This window comes from Heptranchias perlo, chromosome 1, assembly GCF_035084215.1.
Source record: "Heptranchias perlo isolate sHepPer1 chromosome 1, sHepPer1.hap1, whole genome shotgun sequence".
NCBI classification, from domain to species: Eukaryota; Metazoa; Chordata; class Chondrichthyes; order Hexanchiformes; family Hexanchidae; genus Heptranchias; species Heptranchias perlo.
In genome coordinates, this window is record NC_090325.1 from 49,347,460 (window position 1) to 49,372,983 (window position 25,524).

General features: G+C 43.1%; 1 protein-coding gene across 2 annotated transcripts in view; it reads left to right on the forward strand.

The window, feature by feature from the left end:
* The window catches only part of zfr (zinc finger RNA binding protein), a 61,976-nt gene that overhangs the window by 18,701 nt on the left and 17,751 nt on the right, over positions 1 to 25,524 (forward strand). For both annotated transcript variants that reach the window (XM_067984821.1, XM_067984812.1), the window contains exons 6-10: positions 2,388 to 2,606; positions 8,354 to 8,589; positions 17,288 to 17,476; positions 20,670 to 20,946; positions 21,437 to 21,612. In XM_067984821.1, coding sequence (XP_067840922.1) covers positions 2,388 to 2,606; positions 8,354 to 8,589; positions 17,288 to 17,476; positions 20,670 to 20,946; positions 21,437 to 21,612 — 1,097 coding nt within the window. The remainder of the gene's footprint in view (positions 1 to 2,387; positions 2,607 to 8,353; positions 8,590 to 17,287; positions 17,477 to 20,669; positions 20,947 to 21,436; positions 21,613 to 25,524) is intronic.

A 25,524-nucleotide genomic window follows, 5' to 3' on the forward strand; every position in this document is an offset into this window, starting at 1 on the left:
CTAATCTATGATAAGATGAGGCTTGTTGTCACCCTACGCCCCACTGTACAGGAGGTTGGAGTGGTCGCTCCGGGGCTTGCTCCCTCTCTTCGACCTCTTCCTCCTGAGGTGTTTACAACTTGTTTCTCCTCTTGCTGAAGTTTCCCAAGCCATGCTGACCGCGCCCCTTCCATCACCACCACCAATAAACTCGTGAACAAAGATAGCAAGACATGGAAGTATCTGGGACCTCTGCTACCATTAATGTCCTAGAGAGGCTGGCAACACATCTCCAAATGGTTCTCTTCACATCCTATGCTCTCCTTTCTCTTCATAGTCCCTCGTTTTTCTTTTTCCCACCGTCCCCCTCTCTTTCTAAAAGTATTCTTGTTGATTTTTTTGACAGTTTCTTTTTCCTGGGATTTCAAACTTTTCTCTTCCTTCACTTCCATTTGGATTTCAAATAAACTGAGGAATGAAGGCGACACAAAAAAGAGAGAGAGAGACAACCTCTTGGTTGGAGGCGTCACTCCTGACAAACTCAATGTTTCAGGTCTTAAAAGTTTGGAGAAACGTCAGAGTTTGGTTAAAAGCGACGGGGACGCGCCCCCCAGAGGATCTCAATTGCTGCCAATCCGCATTCCGGCACCATAACGAATAAGTTCTTCCCTTCAGAACTGTACTGCTTTACAAGCCACCGATCCAATAATCAGGACCTGTGGACAAATAAAATTGTCAACTTCAAGACACGGTTGCATGTTTCTCTCTGCTTTTTACCCACTTCTCCTTCTCTCTTATTTCAACCCACTGCTCCCCTTTTTTTTGCAGGAGTAGATCCATTAACTTATACTTCAGAGCACACTACCAGTAGCAAACTTCAGTGCTTTTCCTATCTGGTAATTGAATTTAAAAAAAAAATGGTTGTTTCCTGTCATTTGCCCAGTGATAAGTGTCAAACAAAATAAAAGTAAACGTTTATTGCTATAGTGTAATTTGAGCTCACTATCGTTGCCCAGTGACCCTTCCTGGTTGTGTGGTCAGATGGGCAGGATTGGGTACTACGTTTACCTTCTGCGACCGACAGTCATCGCAGGGACTAGAGTGTATAGTCGACACTGGAAATATTATTTAATTTGATCAGTTTCCTTTGTCTTTTGTATGATTTGGGTGTTTATTAGTTGTGCCCCTCTAAATGGGGCACTTTTATTAGATTTCTTTTATTTGGGTTGATGACACTGGGGCAACATTTGATGATTTCTGTTCTGTTTTTCACCCTTATTTCTGAATTTGAATCCGTGTCATCAGGAACTTTTTTTAGCACAACAAACATTCTTATTAGTGGACAAAGGGTACAAGTGGTAAAATCAGAGATTAATCTACGATGATCTTTAAAGTAACCTTCTGGAGGTGTTTTTTAAAAAAAAAAATTTCCTTGTTACTTAGGAACATACTTGATGAGACTGTTAACTATTCAATCCTGAAGGGTAATGCAGACATGCCCCCAATCCTGCCCACCTGACCACACAACTAGGAAGGGTCATTGGGCAATGATAGTGAGTTCAGATTACAATATAGGAAGTTATGAAATTGAATTCAATAAGCATTTATAATTATACATTAAACTTGTATAGAATCTTGGTTAGACCACACTTATAGCACTGTGCACAGTTCAGGTCTCCATATTACAAAAAGGATATAGAGGTACTGGGGAAGGTGCAAAAAAGATTTACAAAGATACCAGAACTCAGAGGTTATAACAATCTGGAAAGACTGACGAGGCTGGGGAAAAGAGAAGGCTGAGGGGTGACCTAATCGAGTTCTTTAGAATTATGATGGGGTTTGATAGAGGTAGAGAAAATGTTTCTGCTTGTGGGGAGGATCCAAACCTAGGGGTCGTAAATATAAGATAGTCACCAATAAATCCAATAAGGAACTCGGGAGAAACTTCTTTAACCAGAGAGTGGTTAGAATGTGGAACTTGTTACCACAAGGAGTAGTTGAGGTGAATAGCATTGATGCATTTAAGGGGAAACTAGATAAGTACATAACGGGGAAAGGAATAGACAGTTATGCTGATAAGGTTAGATGAAGTAGGGTGGAAGGAGTCTCCTATGGAGCATTAGACCAGTTGGGCCAAATGGCCTGTTTCGATGCTGTAAATTCTAAGTAATTCTATGACTGAAGAGCCAAAAATATGAATTAAAAATAATTTATTAGTGCAGAATTTTTAAGCAGTGTATCCTCTCAAGTATGGTTGAGGTGGAGCAGTAGAATTGGGCTCAGTGTGTATTATTTAAAACAGATCATGAGACTTTGACGTTTTGAGGGAACAATAACAAGTCACCGCCTGTTGGCGTTCTTTTAACTCTGTTCTCGAAAGTTAATAAATAATTACATTTTTGTTCCAGCTGCCAAGGCAGGATATAGTCAAGCTGCAACGCAATACACACAAGCTCAACAGACTCGACAAGTGACGGCGATAAAGCCAGCTACACCAAACCCAGCTACTACCTTTACTGTTTACCCTGTGTCCACAACTGTGCAACCGGCTGTTGCAGCAGCTGCCACCGTGGTTCCGTCCTATACTCAAAGTGGTACATACAGCTCGACTGCTGTGACTTATACTGGTGAGGAGTAAAATAAGCTGTATTTCAGATTCTTTATTAGGTCTTGGATTCTTAATACAAATCTTGAAAGCTTTTTGCTCCACTTTTTTTCCTGTTGTGGTTAAATCTTCTTCCCCCTTGTTTCAATATGCTATCTTGCTTTTATTATGTGGAGATGCAGGTGATGGACTGGGGTTGACAATTGTAAACAATTTTACAACACCAAGTTATAGTCCAACAATTTTATTTATAATCCCACAAGCTTTCGGAGGCTTCCCCCTTCCTCAGGTGGTGTGGAAATGACATTTTCGAATCCTTCGCATTTTAAAATCACAGAACAATGCCTGGTGATTGCTGCCCGTTGCCAAGGCAATCACAGTGAGCAGACAGAAAGGTGTCACCTAAAAAGGCCACCGAATATACAAACCCCCCAAAAAAGGAGAGAGAGAGATAAGGAAGACAGTCAATGACCCGTTATATTAAAAACAGATAACATTTGTTCGCTGGTGGGGTTACGTGTAGTGTGACATGAACCCAAGATCCCGGTTGAGGCCGTCCTCATGGGTGCGGAACTTGGCTATCAATTTCTGCTCAACGATTTTGCGTTGTCGTGTGTCTCGAAGGCCGCCTTGGAGTACGCTTACCCGAAGGTCGGTGGCTGAATGTCCATGACTGCTGAAGCGTTCCCCGACAGGGAGAGAACCCTCCTGTTTGGCGATTGTTGCGCGGTGTCCGTTCATCCGTTGTCGCAGCATCTGCATGGTCTCGCCAATGTACCATGCTCTGGGGCATCCTTTCCTGCAACGTATGAGGTAGACAACGTTGGCCGATTCATCAGCCGCACTCGGAAGACAGTCCAGAATGTCACCCGAGCACAACGCAACGCCATCAAAGCTCAAGATCAACCGCAACATCGTCATCAAACCAGCGGACAAAGGAGGAGCCATCGTCATACAGAACAGAATGGACTATTGCAAAGAAGCATACCGACAACTGGACAACCAGGAACACTACAAACGGTTACCCGCAGACCCGACCAAAGAACACACCCATCAGCTCAACAAACTGATCAAGACCTTCGATCCAGACCTTCAAAACATCCTACGCACTCTCATCCCACGTACTCCCCGCGTGGGAGACTTCTACTGCCTCCCAAAGATACACAAAGCCAACACACCCGGACGTCCTATCTTATCAGGCAATGGAACCCTGTATGAGAACCTCTCTGGATACATCGAGGGCATCCTGAAACCCATCGTGCAGGGAACCCCCAGCTTCTGTCGCGACACTACAGACTTTCTACAAAAACTCAGTACCCACGGACCTGTTGAACCAGGAACACTTCTCACCACGATGGACGTCTCGGCACTCTACACCAGTATCCCCCACGATGACGGCATCGCTGCGACAGCATCAATACTCAACACCAACAACAGCCAATCTCCAGACGCCATCCTACAACTCATCCGCTTCATCCTGGATCACAATGTCTTCACCTTCAATAACCAGTTCTTTACCCAAACACACGGAACAGCCATGGGGACCAAATTCGCACCCCAATACGCCAACATTTTCATGCACAAGTTCGAGCAGGACTTCTTCACTGCACAGGACCTCCAACCAACACTATACACCAGATACATCGACGACATTTTCTTTCTATGGACCCACGGTGAGGAATCACTGAAGAGACTACACGATAACATCAACAAGTTCCATCCCACCATCAAGCTCACCATGGACTACTCCTCAGAATCAGTTTCTTTCTTGGACACACGAATCTCCATCAAAGACGGGCACCTCAGCACCTCACTCTACCGCAAGCCCACGGACAACCTCACGATGCTCCACTTTTCCAGCTTCCACCCTAACCACGTCAAAGAGGCTATCCCCTATGGACAGGCCCTGCGAATACACGGGGTCTGCTCAGACGAGGAGGAACGCGATGGACACCTATAGACGCTGAAAGATGCCCTAGTAAGAACGGGATATGATACTCGACTCATCGATCGACAGTTCCGACGGGCCACAGCGAAAAATCGCATAGACCTCCTCAGAAGACTAACACGGGACGCAACCAACAGAGTACCCTTTGTCGTCCAGTACTTCCCCGGAGCGGAGAAACTACGCCATGTTCTCCGCAGCCTTTAACATGTCATCAATGATGACGAACACCTCGCTATGGCCATCCCCACACCTCCACTACTCGCCTTCAAACAGCCACCCAACCTCAAACAAACCATCGTTCGCAGCAAATTACCCAGCCTTCAGGAGAACAGCGTCCACGACACCACACAACCCTGCCACGGTAACCTCTGCAAGACATGCCAGATCATCGACACAGGTACCACCATCACACGAGAGGACACCACCCACCAGGTGCACGGTTCATACTCCTGTGACTCGGCCAACGTTGTCTACCTCATATGTTGCAGGAAAGGATGCCCCAGAGCATGGTACATTGGCGAGACCATGCAGACGCTGTGACAACGGATGAACGGACACCGCGCAACAATCGCCAGACAGGAGGGTTCTCTCCCTGTCGGGGAACACTTCAGCAGTCAAGGACATTCAGCCACCGACCTTCGGGTAAGCATACTCCAAGGCGGCCTTCGAGACACACGACAACGCAAAATCGTTGAGCAGAAATTGATAGCCAAGTTCCGCACCCATGAGGACGGCCTCAACCGGGATCTTGGGTTCATGTCACACTACACGTAACCCCACCAGCGAACAAATGTTATCTGTTTTTAATATAACGGGTCATTGACTGTCTTCCTTATCTCTTTTTTTGGGGGGTTTGTATATTCGGTGGCCTTTTTAGGTGACACCTTTCTGTCTGCTCACTGTGATTGCCTTGGCAACGGGCAGTAATCACCAGGCATTGTTCTGTGATTTTAAAATGCGAAGGATTCGAAAATGTCATTTCCACACCACCTGAGGAAGGGGGAAGCCTCCGAAAGCTTGTGGGGTTAAAAATAAAATTGTTGGACTATAACTTGGTGTTGTAAAATTGTTTACAATTGCTTTTATTAGGCAACATATACAGACAAAGTACCTTCTGAAGAGTTTTTTTTTCTCTCTGCCGCCTGCAGGTGACCTGCTCCCAGGCCTCTGCTGATGGAAATCTGAGCCAGCTGGCAGGGGGCATACAGGAATGGTATGGAGATGAGATTTGGAATTTTTTTTATTCACACTTCTGCCCCGTACAAAATTTGGAGAACTCCTGACCTCAGCACGTTGGTTCCTTACAGCAGCATGGCTGAAAATGGGACCAAGGTGCTGTGGCAGATCCAACCTGTATCATCTTCAATTGTGCCATCAAATACTGTTTTTGACTACATCTCCTGGAAATGTGGGTCCAATTTGCTTTCATTTGTGTAAAAGTTGGGATTCAGTCGTTTTATGAAGTCTGAGATTGAAATAACAGGCTTCAATTTTGCAGTAGTTTGGTTAAATATGCAGGCTGTGATATGGTTTGAACCTTTTGTTTGGTGAATTTATGATGAATTCAGGAGACGTATTCTCTCACGTCCACTTGAGTGCTTGCTGCTGACTGATGCAAAGGCTACTTAGCTTGTGTGTGTGTGTCAGTCTGTAAAGTATAGCTGATTGCAGCTCTAGCCTTTAGGGTGAGGGAAATTTGTAAATGGCATTACATCTAGAACATAAGCAGGAGTAGGCCATATGGCCCCTCGAGCCTGCTCTGCCATTCTGTAAGATCATGGCTGATCTACCTCAACTCCGCTTTCCTGCCCTACCTCCATATCCCTTGATTCTCTTAGTGTCCAAATATCCACCGATCTCAACCTTGAACGTACTTAACGACCAAGCATCCACAGCCCTCTGGGGTAGAGAATTCCAAAGATTCACAACCCTCCTGAGTGAAGAAATGTTTCCTCATCTCAGTCCTAAATGGCTCATCCCTTATCTTGAGACTCTGCCCCCTAGTTCTGGCCAGGGGAAACAGCTTCTCAGCATCTACCCTGTCAAGCTCTCTAAGAATTCTATATGTTTCAATCTAATGTCTGCCACACAAAGAAACAGATTTTAATGCTTGCTTTATGTTGGAAATCAAATTGGATTGAACAGATTTCAAGCTTTCTGTTTTATATATCCCTATGAATCAATTAAAATGGTGAGAAATAAATTTTGATGCATGAGGGATGTGAAAATAGGATTTGAATTTAACTGTTTCTCGTAGCTTGATCTAAATATTCTTTCAGACCCAGTAAAAATGTCCCGTGCTACCAGCCCCAGACTCGAACTGTAGTATCCTCCATTACAGTCGGGAATATATGACAAAGATTAACAGTTTGAAAAATGATCAGGAAGTCTTCAGTTACTTCCAGCAGCTTCAGCTACCAAAAACTCTTGATGTCACATTGGGTTCACTGGTGCCTCGAGTGACTTCAAATATGATACTCATGCGGTTGTACTATTTTTGAGTTATTAGGTAGCCTTTATTTCCTTTTGTGGACTTCCATATAATTATTTAATTTAGATTTTTTTCCTTACTAAAAGGGAGGACAGGTAGGTCCCTCTCGATGCCTCTTGGAATGTGCTTGAGAACTGATTATCTTATATTGATTATCTCTGTCCTAACATTTCTGGTGGCTCAGTATGGTGCTTTTTTGTCTTGAAGATTACCAATTAGTACAAATATTAGGACATGCCTTAAATACTCTTACAGGCCTGTATAAAGTGGATAGATTTCAAGCAAGGTGATTGGGGGAGTTGGTTAAATGCTTTGATCGAGGACAAGTGGAACATTTTAAAAGGTATAATGTTGAGCATGAGGGATAAATACTTAATTCAAGATTATGCAATGTACACTAGACAAGCATGACCTCAAATGGATTAACAAAATAAGGAGAAAAAAATTACCTTTACAAACCCTGCATGGAGGAAAGGGTTCGCTGAGTGTCTAGAAACACGTTAAAAGGGTGGTCAGTTGAAAGACAAATCTGGGAAAAGGATCCCAGTTCCAACGACCAAACAACTAAAAAATTCCGATAGTGCTATAATACGAAGAGGACAGGTGAAGAAGATACGAGTACCCTAGAAGATGCATATGGGACCAATATCCTTGTAGGAAAGTTAACTAGTGCTGTGTGCTAATTAGCTGCTACATCTGTCCATGTAACAGTGTCTGTATTTTGTTGGTTGTAAAGTGCTTTGGGAAGTCCTGAGGATGTGATCAAGCTTGATATAAATGCAAGTCCTTTAAACAGTATAGAAAAAGCAGATCTGGAACACTACTTCAAGCTAAACTGTGATCATAGGACATATGGAATAGCCTTCTGGGTAGTGTACTGGAAGCAAAAACCTTGCAATCATTTAAACAGTTGGATTCTGTGATTTTTCTGTATGGATGAGCTAAGCTTGATTGGTTTTCCTTATCTGTATTTATCTTGTGGAAAACACAATATTACACCTGGATTGTAGAGGAATTTTCCAGATTTGTTTTCCCCCTTGGCCATGAGTTTTTTATTTTGTGTGTTGTCTCTCGCAGGCTTTCACATGGCTGCTGATGGGGGTTGTAAACCATAACTCTTAGATCATGGCTGTATGGGGCAGGCTTGACGGGCCAGCTGGTCTTTTCCTGTCCATCACCATTCATATGTTCAATAATAACCCTCCTCCCAAAATGGAAAAGCACCTGGAGTAAAAATAAAAGTTTGAGCTTCTCTGAGGGAATGGCAACTTGGTTATGATGGATTTATTTTAAAAAATGGATAGTAGTTTTTTCCATTTTTATTTTCTAGGAGCTACATATGCTGGATATGAAGCTGCAGTGTATTCTGCTGCATCTTCCTATTACCAGCAACAACAGCAACAACAACAACAGCAGCAGCAGCAACAGAAACAAGCAGCAGCTTGGGCTGGAAACACTTTCACCAAGAAAGTACCATTCCAGAATAAACAGAAACCAAAGCAGCCACCTAAACAACCTCAGATCCACTACTGTGATGTTTGCAAGATCAGTTGTGCTGGGCCACAGGTAAGAATGTATTGCACTGTAAACGTATTAACTTTTGATTAGTTTGCAGTTTACTGTCTGATTTTATAGCACTGGACATAACTGGATCTGTGGATTTAGGAGGTTACATTTCCACCATGACTTAATCCACACACCCTCTCCCACCAAGCAATATTATGTTATTGTGTTACTTTGCTTATGCCTATTACTGAAACATGGCTAAGGGAGGGGCAGGACTGGCAGCTCAATGTTCCAGGGTACAGATGCTATAGGAAAGATAGAGCAGGAGGTAAGAGAGGAGGGGGAGTTGCGTTCTTGATTAGGGAGAACATCACGGCAGTAGTGAGAGGGGATATATCCGAGGGTTCGCCCACTGAGTCCATATGGGTAGAACTGAAAAATAAGAAGGGAGAGATCACTTTGATAGGATTGTACTACAGACCCCCAAATAGTCAACGGGAAATTGAGGAGCAAATATGTAAGGAGATTACAGACAGCTGCAAGAAAAATAGGGTGGTAATAGTAGGGGACTTTAACTTTCCCAACATTGACTGGGACAGCCATAGCATTAGGGGCTTGGATGGAGAGAAATTTGTTGAGTGTATTCAGGAGGAATTTCTCATTCAGTATGTGGATGGCCCGACTAGAGAGGGGGCAAAACTTGACCTCCTCTTGGGAAATAAGGAAGGGCAGGTGACAGAAGTGTTAGTGAGGGATCACTTTGGGACCAGTGATCATAATTCCATTAGTTTTAAGATAGCTATGGAGAAGGATAGGTCTGGCCCAAAAGTTAAAATTCTAAATTGGGGAAAGGCCAATTTTGATGGTATTAGACAGGAACTTTCAGAAGTTGATTGGGAGAGTCTGTTGGCAGGCAAAGGGACGTCTGGTAAGTGGGAGGCTTTCAAAAGTGTGTTAACCAGGGTTCAGGGTAAGCACATTCCTTATAAAGTGAAGGGCAAGGCTGGTAGAAGTAGGGAACCTTGGATGACTCGGGAGATTGAGGCACTAGTCAAAAATAAGAAGGAGGCATATGACATGCATAGGCAGCTGGGATCAAGTGGATCCCTTGAAGAGTATAGAGATTGCCGGAGTAGAGTTAAGAAAGAAATCAGGAGGGCAAAAAGGGGATATGAGATTGCTTTGGCAGATCAGGCAAAGGTGAATCCAAAGAGCTTCTACAAATACATAAAGGGCAAAAGGGTAACTAGGGAGAGAGTAGGGCCTCTTAAGGATCAACAAGGTCATCTATGTGCAGAATCACAAGAGATGGGTGAGATCCTGAATGAATATTTCACATCGGTATTTACGGTTGAGAAAGGCATGGATGTTAGGGAACTTGGGGAAATAAATAGTGATGTCTTGAGGAGTGTACATATTACAGAGAGGGAGGTGCTGGAAGTCTTAACGCGCATCAAGGTAGATAAATCTCCGGGACCTGATGAAATGTATCCCAGGACGTTATGGGAGGTTAGGGAGGAAATTGCGGGTCCCCTAGCAGAGATATTTGAATCATCCACCGCTACAGGTGAGGTGCCTGAAGATTGGAGGGTCGCAAATGTTGTGCCTTTGTTTAAGAAGGGCGGCAGGGAAAAGCCTGGGAACTACAGACCAGTGAGCCTGACATCTGTAGTGGGTAAGTTGTTAGAGGGTATTCTGAGGGACAGGATCTACAGGCATTTGGAGAGGCAGGGACTAATTAGGAACAGTCAGCATGGTTTTGTGAGAGGAAAATCATGTCTCACGAATTTGATTGAGTTTTTTGAAGGGGTAACCAAGAAGATAGATGAGGGCTGTGCAGTAGACGTGGTCTACATGGACTTCAGCAAAGCATTTGACAAGGTACCGCATGGTAGGTTGTTACATAAGGTTAAATCTCATGGGATCCAAGGAGAGGTAGCCAATTGGATACAAAATTGGCTTGACGACAGAAGACAGAGGGTGGTTGTCGAGGGTTGTTTTTCAAACTGGATGCCTGTGTCCAGCGGTGTGCCTCAGGGATCGGTGCTGGGTCCGCTGTTATTTGTTATTTATATTAATGATTTGGATGAGAATTTAGGAGGCATGGTTAGTAAGTTTGCAGATGACACCAAGATTGGTGGCATTGTGGACAGTGAAGAAGGTTATCTAGGATTGCAACGGGATCTTGATAAATTGGGCCAGTGGGCCGATGAATGGCAGATGGAGTTTAATTTAGATAAATGTGAGGTGATGCATTTTGGTAGATCGAATCGGGCCAGGACCTACTCCGTTAATGGTAGGGCGTTGGGGAGAGTTATCGAACAAAGAGATCTAGGAGTACAGATTCATAGCTCCTTGAAAGTGGAGTCACAGGTGGATAGGGTGGTGAAGAAGGCATTCAGCATGCTTGGTTTCATTGGTCAGAACATTGAATGCAGGAGTTGGGATGTCTTGTTGAAGTTGTACAGGGCATTGGTGAGGCCACACTTGGAGTACTGTGTACAGTTCTGGTCACCCTATTATAGAAAGGATATTATTAAACTAGAAAGAGTGCAGAAAAGATTTACTAGGATGCTACCGGGACTTGATGGTTTGACTTACAGGGAGAGGTTAGACAGACTGGGACTTTTTTCGCTGGAGAGTAGGAGGTTAAGGGGTGATCTTATAGAAGTCTATAAAATAATGAGGGGCATAGATAAGGTCGATAGTCAAAATCTTTTCCCAAAGGTAGGGGAGTCTATAACGAGGGGGCACAGATTTAAGGTGAGAGGGGAGAGATACAAAAGGATCCAGAGGGGCAATTTTTTCACTCAAAGGGTGGTGAGTGTCTGGAACGAGCTGCCAGAGGCAGTAGTAGAGGCGGGTACAATTTTGTCTTTTAAAATGCATTTGGACAGTTACATGGGGAAGATGGGTATCGAGGGATATGGGCCAAGTGCAGGCAATTGGGACTAGCTTAGTGGTATAAACTGGGCGACATGGACATGTTGGGCCGAAGGGCCTGTTTCCATGTTGTAACTTCTATGATTCTATGATTCTATGATTCTATGTTGCCCCAGAAAGTTTAGAAATCAGACTGTATACGACCCAGCTCTTTATTGCTATCTGAGCAACTAAGGTTCTTTTAAGCTAGGAATTATTCTCGTAACTCCCCTTTGAACCTTTTCCAAGGCCACCAGATCACCACCATGTAAGGGGACCAAAACTGGGTGCAGTACTCCAGATGCGGCCCAACCAGCGACTTGTATAATGACAGAATGGGGTCCTTTGATTTGTGCTGATTGGTTCTATTAATACAACCCAATACTGTTAGCTTTAGCTGCAGCTTCTCTACATTGGTCATGAACCTTCAGTGATCTGTGCACAGTAACACCTACATCTTTTTGTCTCTGAACCTCTGTTATTCCCTGTAAATGATAGTGTATTCTGTGTTGATCCTACTAACATGCATGACACTACATTTATGTGTTATTTGCCATTTTGGTGTTTAGTGTGCACATAGGCCTTCATGGCAGCTCCACTGGGGTCGTAGGCCTTTCAAAGATACACCTGCTGCTGCTCCCGAGATTCCCTTCGACATCACGCATTGCAGCAGGCCTAGTCCCCAGGCGTGGTGATCGATGACTGAGGTTGAGGACGAGGGGGGTATAGTGCGCAACGGCGACAGTGAGATGCTCGCAACTTGTTGGAGGTGAGGGGTAGGTAGGGGTGAGTTTATGGAAATGATTGGTGCAGTAAAGAAGCGGAGGGTTATTGTTACTTTCCAGGATGACCCTGGAGTAGTAGGCGGTCTTGGCAGAGGAGGGTGAGGCCTGAAAGCGCTTGATGATGCCCATCCTCATACAGTGATGGATGGTTAAGCGTGTTGTGCACTGGATACACCCACGCCTGTGCCCCTTGGGCTTGCAGGAGTGAAGATGGAGGCCATACCAGGGGAAGGAAGGAAAGATATAAAGGAACCAAAACATAGCAGCCAATTTACACACAGCAAGGTCCCACAAACAACAATGAGATAGTTTTGGTGAAGTGGCAGGGTGGGACTTGTGCCTGCCCACGCAATTCCCCCCCCCCCCAGCAGCTATTCGCAATGTTGTGTCCTCACTCCCCCAGCAGACAGGGGAGTTTCATTGGAGTTTTTACAGATCACGCTGATAGCATTAGACAAGGTTCCACATAAGAGACTGTTAACAAAAATGAGAGCATGTGGAATTGGAGGCAACCTGTTGGTTTGGATAGGTAATTGGTTAGAAGGTAGGAGACCGAGAGTAGGGATAATGGGCATGTACTCAAATTGGCAGGAAGTGACTAGTGGTGTCCCCGTGCGATCTGTACTGGGGCCACAGCTTTTCACTATATTTATAAATGACTTGGATGAATGTCTATCAATCGTTTGCTGATATTAGTTTAGTTGGGAGCAGAAAGTTGCAAAGGGACATAGATTAAGTGAGTGTGCAAAACTGTGGCAGATGGAGTTTAATGTGGGAAAGTGAGGTCATCCACTTTGGACCGAAGAAAGATGGACCAGAGTTTTTTTTAAATTGTGAGAAGCTAGGAACTGTGGATGAGCAGAGATTATGGGGTCCAAGTACAAAAATCACTAAAAGCTAATGGACAGGTACAAAAAATAATTAAAAAGGCTAATGGGATGTTGGCCTTTATCTCAAGGGGGCTGGAATACAAAGGGGTGGAAGTTGTGTTACAGCTGTACAGAGCTCTGATTAAACCCCATCTGAAGTACTGCATTCAGTTCTGGGCACTGCACCTCAGGAAAGATATATTGGCCTTAGAGGGGGTGCAGCACAGATTCACCAGAATGATACTGGGGCTAAAAGGGTTATGGTGTCAGGAAAGGTTGCATCGACTAGGCTTGTATTCCCTTGAGTATAGAAGAATAAGGAATAATCTAATTGAGGTGTTTAAGATTATTACAGGATTTGATAGGGTGGATAGAGAGAAACTATTTTTCTGGTGGGAGAGTCCAGAACAAAGGTGCATCACCATAAAATTAGAGCTAGGCATTCAGGGGTGATGCCAGAAAGCACTTCTTCACAAAGGATAGTGGAAATCTGGAACACTTCCCCTGCACCCCCCCCCCCCCCCTTCCCAAAAAGCTGTTGAAAATTTCAAGACTGAGATTGATAGAATTTTGTTAGGCATGGGTATCAAGGGATAAGGAACCAAGGTGGAAAATGAAGTTAACATACAGATCAGCCATGATCCAACTGAATGACGGAACAGGCTTGAAGGGCTTAATGGCATACTCCTATTCCTATGTTCCTGTGGCAACCCAGGAGATCAATGTAGCCGCCTTCCAGACATTAGGAGGAGGGTATAGCAGCTGTTGCCACTTCTGTAGTGGCAACAGTTACTGCCCGTGTGTTTGACTTTAGCAATCCCCCACTGTTCATTTGATTCTGGTGGGTGCGCTGCCAGCAGAATGATCAAGGCCACAGAGGGGTCATGGGAGAGAAATCATGGCAGAAATCGAGGTGGCCAGTTCTGGTGCAGAGTTTTGGCTGAGGTGCCCTGCCCCACTCCACTTGCCAGACCACCACCCAGAAGTTTTCATAAGGAAAGTCTAGGCCTTTATATCAGAGGAAGTTATGAACAGTCTGCTGCTCAGACCAGACCTTGACTCCCTTGTGCAGTGCTGGTTACTGAGGCACAAGGGAGCTACTGATGTGCTGTGGCCAGTGCAGAGAAAAGCCACAAGGAGAATCGCTAGTATAGGAGAAAACAGCATAGCTTCAAATGTAGGAATGATATCAAGAAATCATTCACTTGATTCAAAGTGAGCCAAATGGCCTTGCTCATCCATAGTTATTGTGATCTCTTTGTCTTGAACGAAGAAGAGAAGGAGCAATGGAAGGAGGATGAGCAGCAGTCATAGGTACACACAACCCAACTAGCAGAGCAGCTGTAGGAATGACGAGAGCCACTGTGCTGTTTGTGTTGCCTGCAATTCCCAACAGCTATTGCCTGTATCCCAAAAGACACTGTTATCTGCAGCTGTGGAGTAGAAGGCGATGCTGCTTTCCGTTGGCTCCATACATGTCTGCCATCTTTCCTGCAACTCCAGGATCCAATCAGGTTTCGGCCCTAATCAAAGTCAAAAGTGAGATCCTATGTGACTGAGGTCGTGATGTAACATCCTTCCTCATCTCATCTTTATTTAAGTAGTTTTTAAACACTGTTAACCAACCCATCCTTCTCCAAAGCCTTTCCTCTGTTGTCCAGCTGAGTGGGAATGCCCTTACTTTGTTCCATTATTACCTATCCGTTCATAGCCAGAGAATCTCCTACAATGGCTTCTCTTCCCGCCCCTGCACCATTACCTCTGGAGTCTTCCATGGATCTATCCTTGCCCCCTTCCTATTTCTCATCTATATGTTGCCCCTTGGCGACATCATTCGAAGACCTAACATCAGGTTCCACATGTATACTGACTGCACCCAGCTGTACCTCACCACCACCAACTTTCTCGACCTCTCCACTGCCTCTGTGTTGTCAGACTGCTTGTCCAGCAACCAGTCTTGGGTGAGCTGTAAATTCCTCCAGTTAAACATCGGGAAGCCTAAAGACATTGTTTTCGGCCCCCGCCACAAACTCCGTTCCCTCGCTACTGATTTCACCCCCCTTCCTGGCCAATATCTCAGGATGAAACCGTAGCATCCTAATTGACCCTGAGCTGAGCTTCTGACCCCATATCTTCTCCATCACAAGGACCACCTATTTCCACCTCCACAACATTGCCCGTCTGAGCCCATCTGCTGCTGAAAGCCTCGTCCATGCCTTTGTTACTTCCAGACTCAACAATTCCAATTCTCTCCTGGCTGGCCTCCCATCTTCCACCCTCAATATACTTGAGCTCATCCAAAACTGCTGCACGTATTCTAACTCACAGCAAGTCTTGTTCACATCACCCCTGTGCTCGCAGGCCTACATTGGCTCCCAGTTCACCAACACCTTGATTTTAAAATTCTCATCCTCATATTGAAATCCCTTCCTGTCCTCGCCTCTTCCTATCTGAGGTGGGGGGGTGGCGTTGGCGCTGTGCGTTATCTGAACTCTGGGGGCGGGGGGCGTTGGCGCCATGCATTCTCTGAACTCTGAGGTCTGCCTGACAATGACTGGATCAAATTACACATTCCAGAGAACTTGAATTACTCTGCAGCAGAATGGATTAAATTACACTTGCCATACAAAGGGTTGAGTGAGTATTGTCCTCCCATTTCCTGTTGGTGGCAACAACAGATTATGTTACTTCTACCACAGTGGTCGTAATAGACGTGATTATCCATGTATGCAAACCGCTAAAAGCTAGTGCACAATACAAAAGTGAGGAAGTTATGCTTCAGTTGTACAGAGCCTTGGTCAGAGCCCATCAGTTTTGGTCACTGCCTCAGGAAAGATATATTGGCCTTGGAGGGGTTACAGCACAGATTTGCCAGAATGACACCGGGGCTTAATAGGTTAAATTATGAGGACAAACTTGGTTTGTTTCCCCTAATGTGATCTAATTTGTGGTGTTTAAAATAATAAAGGGATTTGATAAGACAGATATAGAGAAACCATTTCCCCCAGATGGGTGAATCCAGAACAAGTGGGCATAATCTTAAAATTAGAGCTAAGCTATTTAAGAGTGAAATCAAGAATCACTTTCACACAAAGGGTAGTGGAAGTCTAGAACCCTTCCCCCAAAAGGCTATGGATGCTGGGTCAATTGAAGCTTTCAAGACTGAGATCGATAGATTTTTGTTGGGTGCAGATATCAAGAGAAATGGAACAAGTGATGTTAAATAGAGTTGAGCTACAGATCAGCCATTGGAATGCCAGGACAGGCTCAAGGGCCTGTCTGGCCTACTTTGTCTCCTTTTCAAAGTGTGTTTTATTTTCTTTTTCCACAGAGCACTATCCTTTGCAGTCTTTTTTCACCTTGTGGGTGTGTATCTGTTTTGTTCTATATCTCATATTTAATGATGTCACCACTACTGATCTTTCATCCTGTTAAGTATTTGCCCACTGAATTTGGGCCAAATTCCTTATCTTCTCACTGAACTTTGCCTTTTTCCAGTCCAGCACCCTTATCTTTCTGATCCTTCATTATCTTTTTCCTCTGCATAGGTTTGGTGCCCTATTATAGAAAGGATATAACAGCCATGTAGAGCATACAGCATAGGTTCTCCAGGATGATACCATGGACGAGAAACTATAACCATGAGAAGAGACTCAACATACTAGAACTATTTCCAGTAGAGCAGAGAAGGCGAAGGGGAGGTTTAAGAGGTTTTTAAGATTGAGAAGGGTTTTGAAAGGGTGAAGAAGGGAAGACTATTTCCTCTGATTAGGGAGTATTTGACAAGGGATCTTCAGTTGAAAATTGTCAGTGAGGAGAGGTTGGAGAAATTTCTTTATGCAGAGGTTTGTTACAGCATGGAATGCTTTGCCGTGGGGAGTGGTTGAGGCAGAGACCACTGCATATTTTAAGGAAAAATTGGGTAAATATTTGAGGCAGAGGAAGATCCAGAGGACCATAGAACCATGGGGAAAGGTTGTGGGGTAGTGCCATTAGTTTTGGATCATCGAGGATTCAATCAGCCAAATAGTCGCCGTCTGTGCTATAAATTTCTATGGTCCTATTCCGAGCACAGATGGCATTGTCGATGTTGAGTTTAAGAAAACCCCAGATTTACATTCACCAGTATTAAATATGAGAGATTGAACGTTCAGGAAAAAAAATCTGTTTCTGCTTCATCAGACTTACAGGGAACATTTGGAAGGACAGAAACACAAAAAGAAGGAAGCTGCTCTGAAAACTACTAACCAAAGCAGCAGTACTGGAACAGCTCGTGGCATTCAAAATCAATTGCGTTGTGAGCTCTGTGATGTTTCTTGCACTGGAGCTGATGCTTATGCAGCTCATATTCGTGGAGCAAAGCATCAGAAGGTAAAAGTATTATGTGCAGTTTTATAACCAAGCACTTTTTTTTTGTTTTAATATTTTCAAAGCTGGTGAGCAAAGTGTGAGTATTTATAAATACATAAAGAGTGAGAGGATAACTAAAGAAAGAGTAGGGCTTATTAGAGACCAAAAAGATAACCTATATGTGGAGGCGAAAGATGTGGGTATGGTTCTTAATGAATACTTTGCGTCTGTCTTCACAAAAGAGGGGGACGGTGCAGAAATTGTAGTTGAGGAGGAGTGTGAAATATTGGATGGGATAAACATAGTGAGAGAGGAAGTATTAAGGGGATTAGCATCTTTGAAAGTAGATAAATCGTCAGGCCCGGATGAAATGTATCCCAGGCTGTTAAGAGAAGCAAAGGAGGAAATAGCGGAGGCTCTGACCATCATTTTCCAATCCTCCCTGGCTACAAGCTTGGTGCCAAAGGATTGGTAGACTGCTAACATTGTACCGTTGTTTAAAAAGGGAGAAAGAGATAGACCGAGTAATTATAGGCCAGTCAGTCTAACCTCGGTGATGGGCTAATTATTGGATCATCATTTAGAAAGGCACGAGTTAATCAAGGACAATCATCATGGATTTGTTAAGGGAAGGTTGTGTCTGAATAACTTGATTGAATTTTTTGAGCCAGCAACAAGGAGGGTTGATGAGGGTAACATGTTTGATGCATGTATGTGGATTTTAGCAAGACTTTTGACAAGGTCCCACATGGCAGACTGGTCAAAAAAGTAAAAGGCCATGGGATCCAAAATAAAATAGCTAGTTGGATCCAAAATTGGCTCAGTGGCAGGAAGCAAAGGGTAATGGTTGACGGGTGTTTTTGTGACTGGAAGGCTGTTTCCAGTGGGGTCCTGCAAGGCTCAGTTCTAGGTCCCTTGCTTTTTGTGGTATATATTAATAATTTGGACTTGAATGTGGGGGCTTGATCAAGAAGTTTGCAGATGATACAAAAATTGGCCGTGTAGTTGATAGTGAAGAGGAAAGCTGTAGACTGCAGGAGGATGTCAATGGACTGGTCACGTGGGCAGAAAAGTGGCAAATGGAATTCACTCCAGAGAAGCGTGAGGTAATGCATTTGGGGAGGGCAAACAAGGCGAGGAAGTACACAATAAATGGGAGGATACTGAGTGGTGTAGAGGAACAAAGGGACGTTAGAGGGCATGTCCACAGATCCCTGAAGTTAGCAGGACAGGTAGATAAGGTTTAAAAAATGCACACAGGATACTTTCCTTTTATTAGCCGAGGCAGGGTGGTTATGCTAGAACTGTATAAAACATTGGTTAGGCCACAGCTTGAGTACTGCGTACAGTTCTGGTCACCACATTACAGGAAAGGTGTGATTGCACAAGAGCATACAGAAGAGATTTACGAGGATGTTGTCAGGGCTGGAGAATTTTAGCTATGAGAAAAGATTGGATAGGCTGGGGCTGTTCTCTTTGGAACAAAGGAGGCTGAGGGGAGATTTAATTGAGGTATATAAAATTATGACAGGACTAGATAGAGTGGATAGGGAGAACCTATATCCCTTAGCAGAGGGGTCAATGACGGGGGGTGGCATGGCATAGATTTAAAGTAATTGGTAGAAGGATTAGAGTGGAGCTGAGGAGAAATTTTTTTCACCCAGAGGGTGGTGGGGGTCTGGAACTCACTGCCTGAAAGGAGTGGCAGAGGCAGAAACCCTCAACTCGTTTAAAAAGTACTTGGATGTGCACTTGAAGTGCCGTAACCTGCAGGGTTATGGACCAAGTGCTGGAAAGTGGGATTAAGCTGGATAGCTCTTTTTCGGCCGGCATGGACACGATGGGCCGAATGGCGGCCTCCCGTGCTGTAACTTTCTATGATTATTTGCTATAACTTATTGGTTGAGCCTAAGGTAGTTGTCCAGATTTGGAGAAAACTTACCTAGCATGTGAGGGAAACCACTTAAATGTATTTAATAGTATACTGGTGATAGTGAATGGGACAGACATAATAGTCAGGATTCTGAAACTCTTATTTACTTCTGGCCTGTGAGTTTTTTTTGTTCTAATTTTCTCCCTTACTGTCCTGAATTTGTTAATTCATGCTGCAGCTATGTTCCATGGATGCCGGTTGTCCCTCTTGTATAACAGTGTTGGGAACCAGTCGGACTTGGAGGGATCGCAACTATGCCTGTACTCCTCCTTATCTAATGATCAGGGTCACTGCTTTACGATGACTGAATATGTCAAATTGAGGACTTCTGAGATTCTTGACAATGTTTAGAGGATGACGTTTGTGATTTTTGCCTTTTATAATTGGACCCATTGGATTATAAAGACTGAAGAAGTGTAATTCATAAAAACTGTTTTGCTAATGACCGTGCGCACGCACACTTTGCAGTAAGGGTCTTTGGGTAATGAGTAGGTACCGTGATTGACATTATTTTTCCGTGGCCTGAGGTGAAAAAGCCTGCTATAGTAGCCCTATCATCACCATACCTGAGATCAGCTAACTTGGCACAGGCTGTTGAACTTGGGATGTTCTGGTCTGGGCTGAGTTGGTTTAATTTTTAATGGAATTTTGTCAATCATCTCTTAGTGGCAGTTTGACAAAATCAGTGCTGTATGCTTAACAGAATATCTACATCTAATTGCTAGATCTGATGTTTTCTATCTATCTCATTATAAAAGACAATGATAGTGTGTACATTTGGTGTCACACTTTTTAATTCACTGCATTTTGCCATTACCACACCTGCAAAATCCTTTCGATAATTTTTTTATTATATTTCAAATATACTCATTGATCAAAGAGTGATAATTGCAAGGGACAAAAAGTTTACAAATGTAAAGCATTAAGAAACAGGTTGGGATTGAACAAAGGTAACAAATAAAACTGAGCAGAAACTAGGTGAAAATAAAAGCCAGGTTGCATTTTAGTGAATTCTTCAAACTGAAGCCAATGAATTAGAACAAACGAGATGGTGAGATTATTAGATGTAAGATTAAGTTAAGTTATTGGCTTAGAGTTTTAACATTTTTTTGATTTTAAAACTAACTTCTGTTTAATTTAAGCAAATGGTATATTATGTTTCATAATTAAAATGAATTCTTTAAAACACAATTGTTTCACCAAATCTGTCAATTTAAAAAGTAATTTTATTGCCACTGTTGAACAGCAAATAATTTTTTTATAAAATCAAATATCATCTAGGTGGTCAAATTACATACCAAGCTTGGCAAGCCCATTCCATCAACAGAACCTAGCATGGTCAGCCAGACGACGACTACAACTACAGCTGGGACCTCAGTCAAGCCAACTAATCCAAACCCACCCACCGGATTCAACAGTGGTATGGCTGCTGCGATTGCTACTGTCTCTACTGCTGTTACTGCAAAGCCTAATCCAGTTGCTGCTGTACCTGTCAATAATGCTGCCAACAAGCTGCTTGCTACAAAAAAAGCACCAACCCCGAAGATTACTTTTGTAGGCAAGTACTAGAATTTATTAAATTACTTCTGTGTGTTTTTAAAACAACAAACTGGCTCTGCTACAAGTACAGCTCCTTTTTTGCAGATTTGTTGAGTACTACCAAGAGGTGGTAACCAAAGAGTGATATTTGACTATCAAGTTGCTACATTTGAGATTGAAGAGAATGGAGGGAAAGAACAGGAAGAATAATTGTAATTAATATAAAATGATTGTTGCCAAACAGTAAACATATATACTCAGTCATTATTGATGGCAATATCTATTGTACTAAATGTCATTGCTCTGCATTTACTTGGGTAAAACTGGACTGAAAAAAGTCACAAGGTGATCAAACACCCATGGTGTTCGATGCAATATTAACTGTTAGATTTTATTTTAAGTGTCATGCATTTAAATTAATCTCGTTTGTAATGTAAAATTACATCAATTGCCTACTGTTCACGCAAATCGCTCGACTACGATGGTTGAAGTATTGAATTGTTCTCTAGGTGGTAACAAGTTGCAGACTACAGGAACTATAATTGAGGAAGTCAAAACACCTGAAGTAAAAGTGACGACACCACCTGTTCAAGAGACCAAATCAGAGGCAGTGGTGGAGTCAATGACGACACTTGCTGCATTGCAAAGTGATGTCCAGCCTGTTGGTCATGATTATGTGGAAGAGGTAATTTTACGGAGACCTGTTAATGATGTTGGTTCCCACTTGGGCACTTTGATATTTACTACAGTTACGGGGGTATGAGGTGCTTATAAAAGTTGGGGGGGGCGGGGGGAAATTGTAGGATCCCATCAATTTTATGCAGGATAATGAAACTGCATGTACTGCAATATGAAAATATTAACTGGAGGAAAAATCTAATGTGTATTGAAAGCCAATTTTCTTTTACGACTTTATTTTATACATTACTTACTTATATATATATATATATATATATATATATATATATAAATAAGTATGTATGTATTTATTTATTTCAGTATTATGGAGCTTTTGTTTGATCCTGCACCTATTTTCAGTTGTTGAACCCCAGATTGGAAAAAATTTAACATTTTTAAGTTGGTGCACAAAGCTGACAATGATTTGTTACTAGAGTGTCTGGTTCCTGCACTCCCCTGAGATCTGTGTGCTCTGTACCACCTAGTTTCACATCTGAAACCAGAAGTCCCTTAGTTGCTAAATTAAAGGTAATTGTTTGCTAGTTTTCTAGTGCTCTACCTGACTCTGCCGTTTTTAGAAAAAAAAAATCAGATCCTCAATCTTGATCGAATTGCATTACTTCACCAACAGTATTGGTGAAATCTAGATGTTCCTTGTAATTGTGCCCAAACTTACAATTCTTTACTTAACATTTTTGACAGCTAACCAATGATGTGATTATGATGACTGGAAAGTTTTTTTCAGTAAAAGTGACAATAACCACATCATTTCTGTATTTGAATAATTACACTCCTTTGCTCTTTTTTCCACCCCATTTCCAGTGGGTTAAAATTCATGTGTTATAAATCTAGTTCAAAGTGGACAGGGTGCTGCCAGTTGAGTATTTTGGAAGCACTGTCAGAAATATCAGAAACTGGGGACCTGCATCACTGAGACGCTGAATTTTTTTTCTTGTACACCCCTTTTTAAAGGAAAATTGGCTCCTTTGATGACTCATTTAGTTTATCTATTGAGTAGCTGAGCTATACAGACTAGGAAGGTCCCAAGTTTGATTCTCTGCAGAATTAGCAGATCTTAACTGGAGCAGTGGTAGGGATGTTACGTTCAGTTTTGCTGCCCCAGCTTCACAATCCATGCTGGAAATGTGCAAGTATAGGTAGGAAAGATAATGGAATCCTTACTCAAAGGTGTAATAGAAAAACATCTGGAAACCAAAAATATAATAAAGAATAACCAGCACATATTTGAAAAGGGAAGGTCATGTTTGACCAACCTTATTGAATTATTTGAAGAAGCAACAGGGTAGACAAGGGTAATGTAGTAGATGTAACATATTTGGATTTTCAGAAGGCTTTTGATAAGGTACCACATAGTAGACTCATGACTAAGGTCAGAGCATGTGGAGTCAGGGGACAAGGAGCAGAATGGATAGCAAGCTGGCTACAATCAGAAAACAGAATAGGGGTTAAAGATAGTTACTCAGACTGGCAAAAGGTGGGAAGCGGTGTTCCACAAGGATCGGTGCTGTGACCACTGTTGTTCACTATTTACATAAATGATTTGGACTCTGGAATCAGAAATACAATTTCAAAATTTGCAGGTGACATCAAATCGGGGGGGGGCGTATAGTTAATACTGAGGAGGGCTGCGACAGAATACAGGAAGTCATTAATAAACTTGCAGAACGGCTGTATAATTGGCAAATGGTGTGTGAGGTTTTACATTTTGGTAGGAAGAATAAGGGGGCCACATTCTACTTGGATAATATGTCTAAATGGGGTAGAGGAGCAGAGGGATCTAGGGATACAGATACACAAATCACTAAAAGTGGTGACGCAGGTTAATAAGGCCATTTTTTTTTAAAAAAGCAAACCAAGCACTGGGGTTCATTTCTAGAGGGATAGAATTGAAAAGCAGAGACGTATGCTAAACTTGTATAGAACCTTGGTTAGACCTCACTTGGGGTATTGTGCACAGTTCTGGTCTCCATTTTATAAAAAGGATATAGAAGCATTGGAGAAGGTGCAAAAAAGATTTACTAGGATGATACCAGAACTGAGAGATTATACCTATCAGGAAAGATTGAGCAGGCTGGGGCTGTTTTCTCTAGAAAAGAGAGAAGACTCAGGGGTGTCCTACTATAGAGGTCTTCAAAATTATAGGAGAGGTAGTGCCTGGCAGACAGTGAGCAAGAGGAACAGAACGAGGAGGAGAGGGCGTCGCTAGAGGTAGAGCAGACCCAACAAAAACTTTGGCATTTATTTCATACACAGGGTTGTGAATCTTTGGAATCCTCTACCCCTGAGGGCTGTGGATACTCAGTCATTGAGTATATTCAAGACTGAGATTGATGGCTATTTGGACTTCAAGGGATATGGGGATAGGGCGGGAAAGTGGAGTTGAGGTAGAAGATCAGTCATGATTTTATTGAATGGCGGAGCAGGCTCGAGGGGCCGTACGGCCTACTCCTGCTCCTATGCTTATTATGAATGGGTTTGATAGGGTAGACGAAGAGAAGATGTTTCCACTTGCGGGGGAGACCAGACCTAGGGGCCATAAATATAAGATAGTCACCAATAAATCCAATAGGGAATTCAGGAGAAGCGTCTTTACCCAAAGAGTAGTTAGAATCTGGAATGCGCTACCAGAAGGAATAGTTGAGGTGAGTAGCGTAGATGCATTTAAGGTTAAGCTAGATAAGCACATGAGGGATAAAGGAATAGAGGGATATGCTGATTGGGTTAGATGAAGGAGAGGGGAGGCTCATGTGGTGCATAAACACTGGCATGGACCTATTGGGCCAAATGGCCTCTTTCTGTGCTGTATGTTCTATGTAACAAAGGCATCATGTATCAACAGGATTGGATTTCACTCTGATGCTCCCTGCTGCCTTCACTCATAGCCTGCCAACACTCGCTGTCAAATCTCCTACAAGAGTAATGTGATCATAATGACTTAGTGCTAGCGCATACACCTGTGTCAAAGTTGTGGGTTCAAACCCTGCTCCTGGACTTGAGCACATATTCTAAGCTGACATGTTACTGCTGCTTTGTCAGAGATGCCATTTTTCGATATGACCTAAAACCAAGGCCTTGTTAAATGGATGGCGAAGAGCACGTGGCACTTTCAAAGAACAGCAGGGTGTTCTTCTTGTTTTGTGGCCAGCATTCATCCCTTAACAAAAATTAACTGTTCTTTTTCATTTGCTGTTTTTGGAACCTAACAGTACGTATGTGTGTGTCTCGCTTTTCTTGCTCTGGTGCTATCTCGCTTACTCTCTGGGTGAGGTACCGGAGGATACTTGACATCTGTGGAACCAAATCGCAGGAAAGGTTCAACACCTAGGGGTAGGGGGGAGAAGGAGGAGACACAATTGGTGAGGGGATAAGAAATTTACCCTTTTTATAATAGGAACATTATGGTATGGCCCAGTTTCTCTCTCTCTCCCCCCACCCTTCATGTTTTTTTAAAAAAAACTGTCTTCAGAAGCCAGCCTAAGTGATGTGTTAACAAAATCTGGAGTATAAATTGCAATTCATAGTTATTTGGATTTTGAACTTTGAAGGGGTATATGTTCAGGTGAACCATAGAGTTGATTTTTTTCTAGCGTCTAGACTGAACAGAGATCCATGTGATCATATGAGGACAGAAAACCACTGCCAGGCTGAAGCCTGTGGTCTTGGCCTTTTGGCTTGTCAAGTGTAATGTTTAAAATAACATGAAATCCCTGCTCTTCAAATAGTTCCACCTAAACAGGCAAACGGGGCCTCGGTTTAATATCTCATCCAAAAGAAGGCACCTCCCTAAGTAGTGCGCTGAAGTGTTAACCTAGAATATGTGCTGAAGTACTGCATTAAGGCTTGAACCCAGAACCTTCTGATTCTCTGTACACCTAATTGTGTCCGTCTGCCACCATGT